Source organism: Diadema antillarum, unplaced genomic scaffold (assembly GCF_040938485.1).
Source record: "Diadema antillarum isolate AM-2024a unplaced genomic scaffold, OU_Dant_1.0 seq00001106_RagTag, whole genome shotgun sequence".
Lineage (NCBI taxonomy): Eukaryota > Metazoa > Echinodermata > Echinoidea > Diadematoida > Diadematidae > Diadema > Diadema antillarum.
Window position 1 is genome coordinate 545801 of NW_027271922.1, and position 17876 is coordinate 563676.

General features: G+C 37.8%; 1 protein-coding gene across 1 annotated transcript in view; it reads right to left on the minus strand.

The window, feature by feature from the left end:
* Positions 1-17876, minus strand: part of LOC139743805 (arf-GAP with Rho-GAP domain, ANK repeat and PH domain-containing protein 2-like) — a 116798-nt gene that overhangs the window by 76736 nt on the left and 22186 nt on the right. Inside the window, exons 3-7 of the mRNA XM_071654259.1 lie at positions 12058-12153; positions 9758-9820; positions 8596-8639; positions 5158-5239; positions 912-980 (exon numbers count right to left, since the gene is read on the minus strand). Coding sequence (XP_071510360.1) covers positions 912-980; positions 5158-5239; positions 8596-8639; positions 9758-9820; positions 12058-12153 — 354 coding nt within the window. The remainder of the gene's footprint in view (positions 1-911; positions 981-5157; positions 5240-8595; positions 8640-9757; positions 9821-12057; positions 12154-17876) is intronic.

Sequence of the window (17876 nt, forward strand, 5' to 3'; positions counted from 1 at the left end):
ATAAGCGGCTTTTTAATGAATGTTTCACAAGTTCTTCACTCTTTAAAGAGGGTCTTTTCATGCGAGCCTTCTTTTTGTTTCCACTATTCCATCTCTTGAGTATGAAGAGTTTGATCCAAAAAAGTATGAAGTGCCATTTTTTATATTTTAAAGTAAGTCCATAATCAAATAGAGTAAACTAAAACCTTTCCAGTGATACCTCATTTGTTACATATGAAAGAATATTCTTGTTGTTATGATTAAAAATATCCCATATTTTCTCAGCATTTTCTCTCTTTTTTAGCATGTTTAATCCTAAATATCTCAAATCAACAAGAATGGAGTTAACTCATTTTGCAGTCAAAATCTTCATATGTACTGTACAGTTTACTTTAGCACAACAGTTTGTAAAATATAGGTTTTCTAGAAGTGGAAATGGATAACAAAAGAAATGGAAAGGAACTGTGTCTTTGGTCACCGACAAAGTGCATCAATTGCTACATATATAGAGTCAAGCACATCCAAGGTGTCATTTTGCCAAACATTTCCACAAAGAATGAAATATCTAGTACAAACTATATTTACCAGAAGCAATAGAACATCCACACTTTGATATCAGTTTTTATCATGACATTAGATAATGGATAACTTCTTTATGTCACAAAGATGTTCAAAATCACAAATTTTCATTAGGCTCCAAGAGTTAGCTTCAAATGCTATCGCCTCACCCTTGCCACACTACAATCTATTCTGGTACACTACCAAGATGGATGTGTAGCACTTCAGTAAGTTCTGTAAATTTTCTCATGCATGAAAAGGGATAATGTGCACACTTAATTCTGTCTCTGTGGTTCTTGATCACAAATTCAACCACCTGAAGAATTGCGTGGCGACTCCCAATTATAAACTTTTAACAGCGACAAGCGACTTACCGAAGTCCTGTGAAAGTGCTTGACATCCAGCATGGTTCCAACCGGCACAATTCCCTTGCAGCTAGCCATCTGCAACAAAAACCATGGGAGAATGCAACCTTTCAATATCATGCCCTCATTGGCCAGATGATAAGACAAAAACTGCCTATAAAAAAGTAAGCTTTCAAAACAAACCAACAGTATCAAACAATAACATAAACATACAAAAACCACAAACAAGCCTGACATCAGAGCAGAACTCTTTTTATCTCGTGATCTTGAACACATGTTTGTCCTTTAACTGTCTCCTACATCATTTCCTAATGACCTACTTCCACTGCAAGGTTGCATGAATGTGTAATTACCACCTCTCTGCCCCCATAGAAATTCATATATATTGCACAGTACTGGCTCACTGACAGAGAAAAATAATCACACATATGTATTATATTTACTACAAATTAACTGAAATTTTCCTTTTCCTTCATCACATAAGGAGTTCTTGGCCAATCATCAAATCAAGCAATGGCAATCTTTCAAACTGTCTCTGCAGTGTACGGTACGGAAGAAGATGACTCTTGTGACTCTAAAAATCAAATGAGCCAAAATAATCAAAATCATACCAAGTAAAAGCAAACAAACAAAAAGACATAAGTGTCTATTAAATTACCAAGTTTGATTTAAAAAAAAAAAAACAGGGTAGGTTATCTAAAACAAACTAAGACAATTTAGGAGATTTTATTTTGCCTTACAATATTTCACCACATTAAACTGTATATGAACCGTTACCCATTCAATGTATTATATATATAGGCTCTATATTTCTCTGAACTTTTAAATGTAATTTGGTGTGATGTAATTGCAATTGCTTCACAGATTTTTTTTTTTTTACAATATGAATTCAATGTTAATGTCAAGATTGAAAGTAACATTTTTCAGAAGATTATCAAAGCATTTCTCTAGTTCAAAGAACTCTTCAGATTTCAAAATTTGAATTTGTGGGTACAAGCTTTCGTTGAATATCTTAACCTCTGATTTTGAACACAGTTCAAATCAGTAAATTCATGCAAATCACACTATTCCTCATTCTACTAGGCGTGAGGGTCTGTAAATTAAAGGTATGTGCTGTAGTTTTATTTATTTACTTTTCATTTTTTCTCTTTTCTCCTTCCCAATTTGATTTCATGTCAGTTGACATTGGTTTGTTTGATTTTGTTTTACATTGGTTTGTACCTTTGTTAATTCATTATTTGCTGTTCTATGTATTTTCTGAGGGTCCCACACCAAAGCTCTGCTTTATAGTAGGACCCTCTATTTCCATTCCCCCATCCTTGTACTATATGCATGGTATATATTTGAAGAAAAAAAAATGCATTTGTGTTTTCTTCATTGTTACTCATTCTCACATGTATTTTGTCAATTTATGTTTTTGCAATTATTACAAATATGTTCTGCTTATACATTGCATATAATTTCTCTGTTTATTTCATGGAAATGAAAAAAAAATTGAATCTTGAATCTTGAATCTTGAATTAATCACTACGGTGTACTGGCAGGTCGGATGGTTTTAATGGGGTACAGGTACAGACTGTGATCACGTATCTAACTCAGTTGTGAAGAAAGAGCCCCGCCCTGTTTTATGACGAGTTATAATTGATTATAGTTGATTTCTAACATAGGTCTATGGCAGCCTGTGTGGTAAGGAAATTTATAATCAATTATATCTTTTGATAAAACGGGGCCCCGGTGTGACGTTCTAAATCGACCACTGCTTTAAGAAAATGAGGCATGATAGCATTTTTCAGTAGGAAGCAGAGTTAAAAAAAAACAATGCTGGCTAATAATGCCAAGGGTTTCCGTGCAAGGACTCATGTCCATATTAGAACTGTAACATCATGTTGATAAAACACCCTTACTTCCTCCTTGCTGATTATCAGTTACCCTTCCCTGTCAGATTAAAGTGACTGTGCAAAGACATCGTGGCTGCATGAAGGGGTGTGAGCAGTGTACAAGGAAGTTGACAAAAGGTGTACCCACCAAGAAAAAAAAAATGAAAGATAAACCAGTGAAGGACAAGTCAGTCAGGGAGTCTTTTGTAATCAAAATTCACTGGTATTTCACATGGAGGAGTTCTCACATACAATGTATGTTTTAAATATGATCAGATGAAACAGGATATGGGATTTTTAAGTTTCACAATTTTTCACTATTTTCATTTTGAAGTGAATATGTCATGAACTCACCTGGCCTGCATGAAAATATTTGCTAGTTCCCTTTCTTGAAATGAAATCAGAAAGTGTGTAATATACTTTGTGTCAACTTTGGGTTGTTATTATCATTATTATTACTATCATTATTATCATCACTAGCAATAAGCAAAATATTTTTTTAAAAATTTAAAAATAGTTCATGCTCTTATATCATCCCAACTTGACTTTGGTAATGCACTCCTATTTCAGCTAACACAATCTCAACTTTCACGGTTACAAAAATTGCAAAATTCAGCAGCTCGCATTGTTACCCTTACCAGAAGAAATACTCACATTACCCTTGTTTTGTCCTCATTGCATTGGTTACCCATTGAATATTACATTGTATTCAAATTATTACTGTTTGTTTTCATAGTATACACGGATCTGCCCAGAGTACAATGTTAATTTGCTGACATTTTATAACCCTCCCAGATGTTTAAGGTCATCAGATTGTAGATTGCTTGTTGTTCCAAATACAAAGAAATCATGGGGGGATCGGTCATTTACGCATGCTGGACCTTACCTGTGGAACAACTTGTATGATGCTGGACATATTAACTGCTACTGACTCACATTCGCCAACATCATACTACCGATAAATGCAAGGACAAACAAACACAACTTCGCCAACTCTATAAATAGGTCTAAACTTTTTGTTTCCTATTTCAAGTCAACCCAAACTGTGATTAATAGGCAAATGTGTGATAAAATACTTCCTGAAAAGTTGCACAATCACCTATCAAAATATTTCACATGGCAACCATTTTTTTTTAATTCATATATGACTGAAATGAATCTTGTCTGGTATCAACATTTTCAATCAGTGTTATGACATGAGACACTTTAGTGGTGCCAAGCTTCAGTAATGTGCTGCATCCTGCCTGTTATCTTTAAAATCACACCATAAACTTCATGTATCATGGGGTTTTTGACACTGGAATGCCTTTTTAAAATGAGACGTTAATACCATTCACGACATGAAAGCATGCAAACAGGCAAACTAAACTAATTACTGTATTATGCTTTTCAAATTTTGAAATAACTATCCACTGAACATTATTTCCAGTGGCAATTTGTTTTCAAATTTTATCAAGAAAATTCCACTGTACCCAAGCTCCGAAATTATAACAATGTCGGAATTTCGGAGCTTGGGTATTTGTTCCATGTTCATCGTGTCACTGCCAGCAACCAGGGACAGCCTGGTGGTAGTGTCGCTGCCCGGAAAGCAGTAGATGACAGGTTCGAGTCCCACTGGTTCCTTTTTCCGACATGCTTGTTAATTTACAGATCAGCAGTTGTGATCTTAACAAACTTAATTTGTAGAGGGAGACAAACTGAAGAAACTCACACCTGAACCTTCACCCCTCTGAATAATATCTCTCTTTCATTTAAAGGCATGAATGTTATGCCAAAGTAGTGTTTCACAACATTATCAAACGCGTGACATTTTTGTGACACTGATGATGCTTCATGAGACACAACAAAATTTATGATTTGGAAGAATTCATTTACTGCTGTCCATATCTTACCCATTCACTTTGCCTCCTTCAAGTATTGTAAAACCAGAAACATCGGCAGCATGAAACTTTTTGCGAATTGAAGCCGACAGCCTTTTTCGGGGAATAAAACTGTTGTGAATTGCTCACCATGGAATAATTATGAATACTTGTACAGTGTACAACATTGTACTGGCATTCAATGCAATGTGTAGACACAAACTTGTGTGTGCAATTTCATTTTTGCAAATCTTGGCTTCTCGCAAATTCATGAAGGTTTCTTGCATGTAAACATTTCTGGTTTCACGGCAGCTGTAGTGATGTCAACGATACATGTCTCATTCACCTCAAAGAACACTGTTATTCTGGTAATTTCTACATCTCCTGAACAAATGAATAATATAAAAACAAGTTCTTGTAAGTATGCCATGCTAAAGTGTATGCATGTTAAGGATTCTGTTACAACAATCACAAATGTTTACGCCTGATTAATGGTTGGACTTGGTGGTATCCACTCACGTTTTTCTCGCTCTCGTAGTAGCGCAACTCCTTCCCATTGAAGACAAACCATCGTTTCCGGAATCCCCCTTTACCGTGTTTTCTGTACATGCATGGGAGGCAAATACATTATGGTGAGGTCATACAAGTCTTTAATGTCAATTCATTTTCCAACTACAGATTCGCTGTCAAAAATATTTCAAGTGATACCTTTCAAACATAGAAATTAACTTTAACACATTTACATAAACATAATATGGATACCACACATACACACACACACACACACACACTCAAGTGCATTGAAATAAAATCTTCTAATACTGCATTCTACATAAACTTAAATGCTTCTCAAAAACACGTAGAGTATACTGTAGTTCACTGTTTGCTTTGCTAGTCGTAATTTTTTTTCTTCCTTCCAATAAGGGCATTGGTTTACTTAATCAGCAGCTGGGGGGAAACAAGTGCAGAGTTAAGCAAACAATAGCCTCACATACACGCAACATACACTGTAATTTAATGACAGCGCACACAGATATTAATGAGGAAGTTGAACTTGGAATGAAATTACTAGAACTGCTACATGCATTGTACATCTTTTGCCTTGCTCAGTATGGCAATAAAAATAGAATAATTAACCTGTTGACGACTACTCCTGAGTACTCTCAGGCAGATGTCTATGGGAAATGTGTGCTATAGTAAAATAAGCTCGTCCTCAACGGGTTAATGAAGTCAGATCACCTGATATCTAATGCATGGTGATCCTAAATCTAGGTAAACACTGCAGTATTGAAGTATGTACAATATCACTCCACGTATAATAAGCTCAGTTGGTTATGTTGAGCAAAATCAAATGGACAGAATGGTTCATGTACAATTTAAATCAGATATTACACATAAAGGTACAATTTGTACGATTAAAGTTTCACATTTTCACAAAATGGGGAAATTGATCGCACATACTTATTAAGATCTGAACAGCATATGATTTATACTCTACTGTACCTCGTGCATCTCTCAGTGACCCACATACATACATCATTACTCTTTTTATTGAAATTAATGAGTACATATCACATATGATATCCTTCACATTAAGCTATCATAGAGTTAGCAATGGGGACTTCCATGGGGGAAGGGATCACAGATGCTAAATTATCAACCAAAAACATGATTCTAAAGATAGTCTGAAGTACAAATCTGTTGGAGTACTGTGAGGTGATCATATCATCACTATATGCATATCCTCTAGGTTGCAACTACAATCAGTCTCAAGAAAACATGGAAAACTTTAAAATTCCATACTGCTCTCAGTTTAAGTCCCATCTTAATAAGACTTTCATCACTCAGACTGGTTGATGTTTTAGCATTTTTACTGCCGTCAATTTGAAGATAGAGTGGCATTATGCTCTGAATTGAGAAAGACAGATGTGAATTAAAATTTGAGATCATTGTGTACACAGAATGATGTACTATACAGTAGTAAAAAGCCAAGTCGGAATGTAACCATTTCACTTGACCATGATACTGAATTGCAACCTCAAACTTCAATCCCCCCCCCATAGATAAATAAATAAATGAATATATTAAGAATAACAATAAATTTTGATGATGATGATAATGAATTAATTACAAATTACGAAACAAGAGAAATAATAAACAGCTACACCTGTATAATGTTCTTAAAATGTTGGAGAAATTTATCATCCATCATCATCTCCAACTTGAGAGCAGTAAAGTGCTTCAAAGTAAATAGCAGACCCATACAGCAGGTTTCATCATTAATGACAATTATTGCTTATACAGTAAACCTGTCACTGAAGTGAATATATGGTACTGCAATCAGGTTTGAATTAGTGGTCTCTTAAAGTATGACTAAAACAACACAAGAACATCAGCCTCACCATATTTCTAATATTAACGGATTTTTTTTTATGTGAGCCTCCATTATCATTTTTGAAGCGTATTGATTTTGACAATGGGTCTTTTTTTCCCAGTAATCGCTATTACAGTTGGCAACCTGCTGAAATTTAATTTGGACACTGATGTGAATGATGAACCAATATTAATAGCCTAGGCACAGGATTAAGGACACTTTGGTGATCTGCTATATAAATGGAATTATTTTTTTATGTCAGTGAAATGGAAATCAAATTAAACATTAATTTCCTTCCATTAAGTGCGCTGTCCAAAGCTTCAGGCTGCAAAAGCAACAGAATCTGTGCCTCATAGGCAGGCATTCCAATTGAAAATCCTGGGTGGTAATTCCCCTCATTAGATAGTGAGAGATGTTAACACACAGGCCGTGACCAATTAAATCAAGTCATAAGCAAGCAATTAGCCAGTGTAAGTGGATGATATCCACTCATCACCCTAGCAAGCAACTATGAGACCTATTTCCCCCCCCCCCCCTCGTTTTGATAGGGAGGTGGAAGCTTTGAAGGGATATTGCTAACCAATATGAGTACATATTTGGGCACTTTGGTTGGGTAGTTAAATCAATCCACATTCATCACTTTACTAAATAGCAGGTCAGCAACTGTGTGGGGCTCCCAACAAGCTCAGCTTTCCTGACAGACATGGCGGCTGTCCCATCCGTTTGAACTGGCATGGCTAAAATTAACTCGAACTCTTGAGACTCCCCGCACGGTTTGCAGCTCCCCCCCCCCCCCCCCCCCCCCAGCCCAGCACACAGTGACACTTATTTTGAGACTGTGACAAAATATGCAGCACATCCTGACTGTTGCCAGTGTTGGGGGAAAAAAAAAAAAAATATATATATATAATAGAAAAAAAAATATGTAGACTGTGTATCCTAGACAAGTTTTAAAATCAAAGTTTCTATGGGAAGTAGCTATAAGAGCTGATGGGGACTTACATCCAACTTCCCCTCCATCTCAAAAACATGGTTTGATAGAAGCTGGATTGCTTTCAGAAAAACAAAGAGCATTAAGTATATTCACCTGAATATCTTCACACAATTTTCAATATGATGTACTAGCACAAATTAGAAAATAAAGGATAAATTTCATGCAAGCACAAAACACATACGCCACGCACACAGATCCTAGCCAAGCATTCCCACTCTGTGAAAACAGATCTTGGTTGAGCTACGTCCAAATGAATTAGACTTCAAAAAGCTGTAGACGCTGCTAATCACACCAAAAGTGACAAGAAAAAATACTTCAACTCATAAATTCAAATACAAATCTCTTTCCCAACTTGGCAAAGAGTGGTAACCAGCAAAAAAAAAAGCACACACAAACAAACGAACAAACGAACAAAAACTAAAACCTTGCAGAGGAACACTGGATGGCTTAATCAAATCTACATGGCCTCGAAAAACGCTAGTGAATCACACAATGGACAATGAAAGTCATTCGTAAACATTTGCACCCAGAAAAAAAAAAAAAAAAACCTGTTTCCATTCGTATTAAAACTTGCAAGAATTCCACTCACCCTGCTCCACACTTCCATAGATATCCGCTCTTCTCAAGCTTGTTCTGGAAGACGAAAGAGGACGAAACAGGGAATTACACAAACCAGTCATCACAACCAACACACGCAAAATGGGATAAGAAGTGAGCGATTCTTTCAATACTGGTGTTGATGTGAATTTCATTGGTGTGAAAGGAAAATAGTTTCAATGTCAACTTTACCAATACAAAACCCGAGGCTTTTGCATTCAGATATCCTTGTCAATATCGTATAAGGCAACGGACTATATCCACATTTCTGGTATCCTCGACTCTGATATCACTTGAGTTGTACAGCATCACATTCACTCAAATCAAAAGAGTAAAACCCTGTCCAGTAAATGCCAGTACAACCACATACCACCTCAAAATAATCAATGTTTTAAATACCAGTCAAGTTGATACTGCAGTCATGGATATGAAATCATAATTCTGAATTTACCTAGACTTTTTGCTGCCTCACCTACACCCAATCCATCTTAAGATCATGTTGATGAAAGAACGGTCAATTGCAAGAAGAGAGGGTGCAAATTGTCTTCGTCCAGATCAATGACAATACAACATGATTCAAACACATTGTAGATCTGAGACTAATTGCAAGGATAGGCAGTGTTATTGTTCTCACACATGAAGCTGTGCCACCCACTTTCTTCTCCTCAAAAGATGTGCTCTTTCACTGCCTAGAAAAGGAAATTCTTTGTTTAAGTCAGACTTTGATGAATGTAGCAAAATCAAAAAGACAAAATGGCAGAAATTTAATCAAAATAGGATGTAAGATTGCGATGGACTTTTGAAGTTTTTAATTCTTCTCTTCTTCTTTTTTTGAAGAGGGAAAAAATGTGATATCAGACGCATAATAGATGAGAGTGTGATGCCGCTGCATCCACATGGTGAGCAAGGCAATGACGGAAAACGATTCTCTGGTCTAACACTTTGTACAATGAGTGAGTGCGAGGCTAAACAGGTCTGCTCGGGTGTTATGATCCAAGGTGCATTTACATTTGAATCATCGAATCGATGTGGTTAAGTGCAGTGTGAACATAGTCACACATAGAGAGAGAAGAGAGAGAGAGAGAGTGTGTGTGTGTGTGTGTGTATTACACACTGGACACAGTTTCATGTGGTTGGGCAAGAGAATGACTTACTGGAATAAGGCCTCTAGCTTGTGACGTGGACAGCCTCATGGACAAGCGCCTCCTTGCTTCTTCCTGTGTATGCATACAATCAGACACAAAGAAGAAAAAAAAGAAAAGAGCTGTTATGGTACACAGGGTAAAAATTGAGCTTGCTGTCTATGACCTATGATGATTTGGTGACTTGTAAGGCTCAGACTTTGGTCCTTGTGTAATATGTGTCAGATGACAATCAGGGCAATTAACCCCCCCAAATACTGGTTAGGGATAAGGTTAAAGTAAAGATTAGGGTCAGGTTTAGGGTTAGAGTTTGGGTTAGGATTAGGTTCAGGATTAGGGTTAGGGTCAGGGAATGGGTCTCGGGTAATTGCCCTAGAACCATCTGATGACAGTCATTGATCTAAAAAACAATGGACATGTATGTTACTAGAGCCAAACAAAACCCTACCAAGAAAAAACTAACATTTTAAACTTTTTGTCACAAACTGCAATTGGTGAATATGAAAATCTTCCACATTTTGTCTGATGTACAACTCAAGTTAAGATTTGGGAAAATCTTCACCTGCAATTGTTTAAAATGCTGCTCTTTGGTCATGTTCACAGAAAGGAATATTACATTATATACAGCTGCATGTCAGACAAAATGTATTACAACTAAAATACTTAAAGAGACATTGTTTTCAGAAAGTGTCATTAAATTCTCAATTACTTTTTAATCTCATGTGAGGACATTTTGCATTCAAAAATTTTAGCAGGTTTCAAATGATTCGTTTCATTTGAATTAGTCTGCATCTAAAGAGGAAAACATTATGAAAAACTATCCATATTTTACTTTTTAGAGCAAATTTGGCTCTTCGGTGGGTGTTTTATGGATGAAGATTCACTTCAAAGTGAAAGTGCACTGGAGTGCCAAATCTCATTAAAGCATGTCACATTCTATCAGACACAGCAGGAAAAATCCAATTACAACACATGTTCAACACACAGGAACATTATAGGAAGTAGACAGGGGACAAACGCTTCCTGGTTGTTTAGTACAGACTTACAGATTTGCCATTATTGCCTGAATTCCTTCATTGCATTCATTTTTTTTTTCCATTTTTTTTTTCTTTTCTTCTTTTATCTTCTTCTTTTTTTCTTCTTCTTTTTTTGCTGCCTCCATTGTTGTTACAAACCAAGAGCCTATTCATTCTTTCTGGACAAGAAAGAGAATATATTAGCAAGGCATTCCAGTTGTAAGGAACGGGTTGTATATATAGATCCACTTATTAGCCTGTGACAGAATCACAAAAGTTTCCCCATGCAAAATACTTTTGATGTGGCATTCTATCAATAAACGTACTGCAATAATTAGATGGGGCAAGGAAATGTGGGGGGGGGGGGGGGTGTGAGAGACAGAGAGTTAAGTCTTAAATCTGATATAACTTCTTTTTTTTTCAATTACTGAATTTATTCCTAAAGCTGGGTAGAGATTCACCTTAAGCTTGAATTATGTTGTACAATGTCCCAGAGATCACTGACGGGATAACAACTTCCCATACGTACTTGGGCCCACACAACCTCAAATAGGATGACTCACTGAAATTTACTTGTTTGGATATATCAACATGGCCACTAAGGAAGCACTAAAATGCTTAATGAGCAAGCTACCACAGGACCCGAAGCTTTTAAGTCCCCTTCACAGGACTACGCAATATTAAAGGATATATTGCCTTTCCTCAGGGCACAACCACTGCTGCAAGTGGACTTGAACTAGAGACCTCACGACTGAAAATCTGAGTTCATATCCACTGATCCACAAGGGTCCCTTGTTTACGGTCCTAACTTTCATATCCCCTGTATAATATCACCAAAACTTTCATAGATCTGTCATTTCAATTTCAACAAATCTTTTAGGGTGACAAATACCAAGATATTCTAATGCTTTCTTTTCATTTTATCAATATCTCACGACAGTTTAATACACTTAAACCACGTTGAAACTTTGAATAATTCTACAGTGTATTCAAAAGTTAATTGTTGTGGATAGGGTTGATAAGCTTTTGTGCGAAAAAATAAGATGCTCGTACCATCTTTCCTCAATCTCTCTTAAAACCAAAGACAATTTTCTTGGTGAACTGCAAATGCCCTGATTGTTTTTATAGCCTCTTTCGTCACTAATTAGCTTTGCAATCTTTTTTTTTAAAACCTGTTGAGGGCAGCCTGATTTTGCTATAACACACGTTTCCCATAGACACCTGCCGAGTATACTCGGGACTAGTCCTCAATGGGTTAAGAAGGGACCACGTGGGTCCCGGAGGAATGTGACTTACCGGTACCACTCTCTGATGAGGTCTCTTGGACGGCTTCAAGCTGGCGTACACGACGTTGCTCCTGGGGAATGGGTCATCATTACCTGCTGATATTCCCTGCATCATGAGGACAAACAAACAGTGTTCAAGAATCCAGTGAGGCATTCAAATGTAGTCAGAATGCGGCGGCCATTAAGACTGCGTGCTGAAGCTCCGAGAATCGTAAATACTGTCAGCTATCTTGCCCAGCTCAAGGGAGTGGTGTGAGTTTTCTGTTTGAAGAATATTTCAGTCTTACCCTAGATTTGAAGTCTGCACGATGCTTTCCGTTAATTCAAGCACGGCTCACAACTGATTAGCAAGCCCAAAAACGATAAGTAAGTTACTGCCTTCAAGTACAAGTCCCATCTGTGCATGTATGTGTGTGTGTGTGTGTGTGTATCAGTGTGTGGGAGTGTCAGTAAATATCCCCGCGGAACAGGAATTTCCCAATAAATCACAAAGATATTAGACTTCAAGTGTATAGACTTGTCTTCAAGCTGAGGAAATCACTTGTGCACTGTAAAACAGAATCCCTCTCACCAACGTTGAACAGGAGGCAACATCATTGACTTTGGACAACTCTGTTCAATTTGTGGGCTAGACTTGTGCCAAACTGGCATTAGAACGCAGCAAATAAAAGAAGTGAGGTTTGTATGAATGGAAGTTTTGTGAATGTTCTTGGCATACTGATCAGCAACTGTTGGCAACTTGGCGAATGAATCACAACATGGATGACAAGCAGCAGAAAAAAGGGAAAAAATAACAGACTGACATTACGATGCTGTTGCCACAAGTATCACTCCTAGCAAAATCAGCATTCAGTGACAATCTCATTGGAATCGATTAAAATTCTTCTCAAAACACAGCAAAATCACGGCTTTTCCAAATGTAACACACATCCAAAACATTGTCCCACTCTGCAGATACATCCTTCCTCACATGATGGGAACACAGAAAAAGACTGAAGATTTTAGCTCTCCGGTTTGCCTGAAAGGCGGCAAGCGGCAAACGACACTCGGGTCCTTTATGACTGATGGCAAAACAATCCGCGCATTGTCCACTCAACTGGACTGGCACAAGTCAACAATGTGTAAAAGCAGTCTGAGCATGGGTCTGTATTGTTTGTGAAAACGTGATTGACCACAGTAATCCACACAATTACCCGACGGCCAGTCACCGTCCACCCTTGCATTAGGGCATCTGGGTGTGGCGTCATCCTGACATCTGATGAATTTGGGATCGGCTGGACAACAGATTTGACGGAAAACACAAACTGACAATGATCCATCAAAATGACAAGATCAGTAATCACAATTTTTCATTGTCATCATGTTCAATCAATCAATTCTACATGATCATTAAATACATTTCACTGAAATGACAAATCATACAATTGTACATCTTTATATCTCATTTGATGAATTCTCCATTCTGATTGGTTGATATTGGGGGAATATGTATTCAAAAATTGCCTGCGGCCTCATAATACCCAGACTGCCCCACAGCATTGAACCGCCCCATAGTACTAAACTGCCCTCTTTGGGTATATATTGTATCCATATGTGGTATGTACAAACTGTATGAAGTGCGTATGAATATGTACTGTATGCCCTTGGCCTCCGTTGCATGACAACTACAATGCAAACGTCTAAGATGGCAGTGCCTACAATGTGTTAAGTGGCTCACATAAGTGACCAAGTTCAGTTTCATTTAATTCTATTTAGTACATGAAACAGACTTTAGACTGCTTTCATTCAGGGAACTGTTATGACATTGTTGCCCCTTGGGATCTCAACTCCAAGCTATGACCCTCAAAGCAAGCGCCTATGGTCATAGGAAGGAAATGTCATATATCTGCATAATATCTATTCTAATATTACACTATCCCTCTTCCTTACACAATGGGAGATCATTGAGGCATAATGGATGAGGTCCTTGACTCTTGAACAGGAAAGCCCAGGTCCAGGGCACCATTTCATGAAAGTTGTCAGCCCTGACAAGTTGTCAGTCTCTAACAATTTCAGTAAAATCCTTGGTTTGATCGGCTGAGAAGCTCTGATCACTGACTGTTACTACGGTGATTGTCAGAGACTCACAATTTGTCAGGGCTGACAACTTTCATGAAACAGCGCCCAGCTTCATATCCTTGGATATGATGTTCCCTCCAACCCACCATGTCCCTCTTTAAAACACACATGCATATATGGGTGATTATTTGGCAATGTTAGGTAACTATAGAGGCAGGGCCACGCCCTCTGGAAGAACAGTGCTAATACTATGCTATCCTGATTATCATTATCTTTATTATGACTGTTACTATCAATATCATTATCATTATCATCATCATCATCATCATTGTCAGCACTATGGTGTCATTTAATTATCATGGTTTACGATTATCAGAATAATTTCACTTTCTCAACTTGATAAGTGCTGGTCTCCCAGGTAAACTTAATCTGAGGGAAAGATAAGGAACAAAGAGATTAACCTAAAGTCCTTTCCATAGACTAGAGCTACAGTGTATGCAGATAAACCTTTTTCTATAGGAGTTCTATTTTTGTGACAACTCTAGTCTGCTGCAGGGATTTGGCAAGTCTGTCCCTGATGATGCCAGTGCAGCAAACACTTCAGGGATTATAAGTGCTCTTTATGTTGAAAAAATTATAGTAATGATATCAGTGATAATAAGGATGATCATCATTATCACAATCATCTTTATTTTTATCACCCATATCAATGGATGATATTTACAGGCCCTGTTGATGAATAGGTACTCCTTTGAATTCTTTATAATGTGCCATGGTGTAACCCCCTGTGTGCCACATTATTCTGGGATAGCAATGTATGGTACTAGTCATGCTTTGGGTAAACATTGTTTTTCAAATCATTGCAACTTTATAGATTTTGTTACCCTCGACATGCTATGCGCAAAAAATTGTAGAGAAAACGCCAAGCTTTGCTTTGACGTAAATTGTATGACAAATCTATGTTTGTTTTTCTTTCAAATGACCAGTACATTATTGTAGAGGCATGACTATTGCACACGAAACAGTGACAGAAACTTAGAATTTAATTCGCAGATGATCCAGTACGGAACACAGCTTGATAGTCAAGCACCACATAAAATGCACGCTACCTGTGACAGGAATGGAATCGTGAGAAACGCTATCATTGTCCTTTGGCATTTGGCGATTTACTGATCGGTATGGGCGGGTTTGTGTATTTGAGTATAGAGTATGTGAGCTTGGCACGCCGAGTCGTGCATCATGCAAACATGGCACATAGAAAGTTAATGCAGCTTGCAAGCGAGTTCATCCATAAAAGAAAACTAGCTTCGTAGAAAAATAGTTTCAAAGTACAGTGCACAAGCAACAGAACGATGATGACAGGGTGGAATAAGCTCTATGAAAACAAACTTCTGACTGCACGAATGGTCGGAAAATCACACAACATGGCACCCCGTTTAGTTTTGCCAACATCGTGTGAGTAAAATCACACTTGTCATACTCTCTATCGCTTGCAACTTGATACCCTGGTAGCCATGAAGACATCTTGCCAAAGAATCAGGAAGTGAATGTGTCGTAGAGACGTAACAGGCACGGTGAAATCATGTGATTATGAATGACATAACAGATATTCTCTCCTTCTCTCTTTGTGTAATGACGCGTGCGTGTGTGTTTTGTATCAATGGCCATCCAAAGCCATGAACATTGGAATGGACATTTATATGAGTAAATTGGATAATGTAATGATGTCATAGCCTTACAAGTTTCCCATTCACTTGCATACAAGTCTTCATTAGAACTCCTTCCTACCTCTCCCAAGGTGCCATGCCTTTGCCAGCATTTTCTTTGCTTTTGTTTAATTTGTTTGATAGCTAGTACGCAATGTCACAGAAGTTCAGAATGGATTCTGACAAAACTTTCACGATAGTTCTGTCATGTTAAAAGAAACCTGTGACTTGCTTTCAGCAGTAATCCAGATCAGAACAACATATCCAGTTTTTTGTGTTTGTTTTTGTTTTGTTTTTTGTTTTTTGTGTTTTGTTTTGGTTGTTTTTTTTTTTATAATGTTTTTTTTCTAAGGATGCCAGCAAAGACCTATGGCATTAATGGTGAACCTATTTTTGTCTCATTGAGAATATTCAGCTGGGCCAGCAGAATTTTAGCCATGACCCTCATATAATTCTGAAACACAAAATTGGCAACATTTCATGAACCTTGCTGCAGGGCGGATGGTGATTTCTGCGGTTGACATCCCCGGTAGCCATTTGCATGAGGGTTTACTCCATCCCATGTTTGACTGAAACAGTGGCTATCTCGAACCTCTGTCAAATTGGTCGAGCCGTCTGTTGTGATAATTATATAATTCAGTCTCTTTCGCAACTCCTCGGTCTATAGCATAGAAAAGTTGGGCTTGATTCACTAACGATACACGTAAGGTCAAAGGAAGAGGTATTGCATGGGGTTTGGTTTGGACATCGGCTTTGATATGACAGGCTCAATGTTTGTGCTCTTTCAGTGCTTCTAGTTTGACATGAACTCAAGAAAAACTAAAAATCCTTTTTATCAAATCTTTAAACAATTGTAATAATTAGATAGCTACACTGAATTTGTACAGGAGAAAGGGTCACATCCACTGAATTATCGACCAAAAAGTCTTGTCAAATTTGTCGATATATTGTGACAAGTATCAAATTTACAAATAAGTCGAACTTCACAACTTTCTGGGGTTCTCTTATTTCAGGTCCAATCACCAAGGAACATAAAGTTCTGATTATTTCAATTCACTTTTCTCATCAGTCAACTTGAACACAGACTCCCTCTCTCACCCCTCCCTCCCTTCCTTTCTCTCCCCCTTTAACTTCTCCTTCTCTCTAACCCTAAAAACAAGAAAATTTTACTATTTGATTGCCCTTAATCATCAACATGCAACATTACTACACATTCCCCCCCCCCCCCATCCATATTTCTCACACACATTAAACCATTTAATGGCACCACTTTCACACATGCCTATAGATGTCAACTGCACAGAAACTGCAAGATAGTTGTGTCGTACATGTCTTTTGGCAGAAATTAGCGGTTTATACAGGCATAACTGAAACTTTCTGTAAATGTCCAGGGCGAATCTGTCCATGCCACAGCCTGGTTCCTTTTCTCCATGATCATCTAAATGAGGCCAAGATTATTTTCCTGAGCTGGTAATAAGAAACTATAAAAAAAAAAATTGACATGCAGTTTCTCTCTCAGCTCAGCATGTCTCCTATGTATTGCAACAGAGAGTTTAGAGTCTTAATTCCCCATGTTTGGCTTGAGTCCTGCAGGATTGTCCATGTAACAACCGGAGGAGGTTAAATCTGCTGTCTGGACATCAGGCAGGTGATCTGTGTAACCTGAGAAAGATCATCTGTCACAAGATACATTTGAAGGTGCAGAGACAAGCTCCCTGCCCATTTTTTTTTTCTGCCCCTAACCGATGATCCTTAACAAGACCATGGGCTCTGCTCAGAGCCTCAACAAGCGATAGTACATGTACCTGTAGTAATCACTGTCTTGTCACTTGCATGCCAGAGCACAGGGAAGCTGACACATTTGGTGGTGTGTGGCAGTCTTTGCGAAAGAAACTCTCTCATCAAAGTCCACTCACTCATAAACTCAAGAGGTATTCAATTCTGTCAAATTTGGTTGGACAGATGTCAAAAGAAGGGGGGCAAATTGGTCATCATACTTGTTGGGTAATTCCTGTTGAAGGTCAGAGCTTAGAGCCTATTCCTAAATTTTCACTGCCTTTAGATG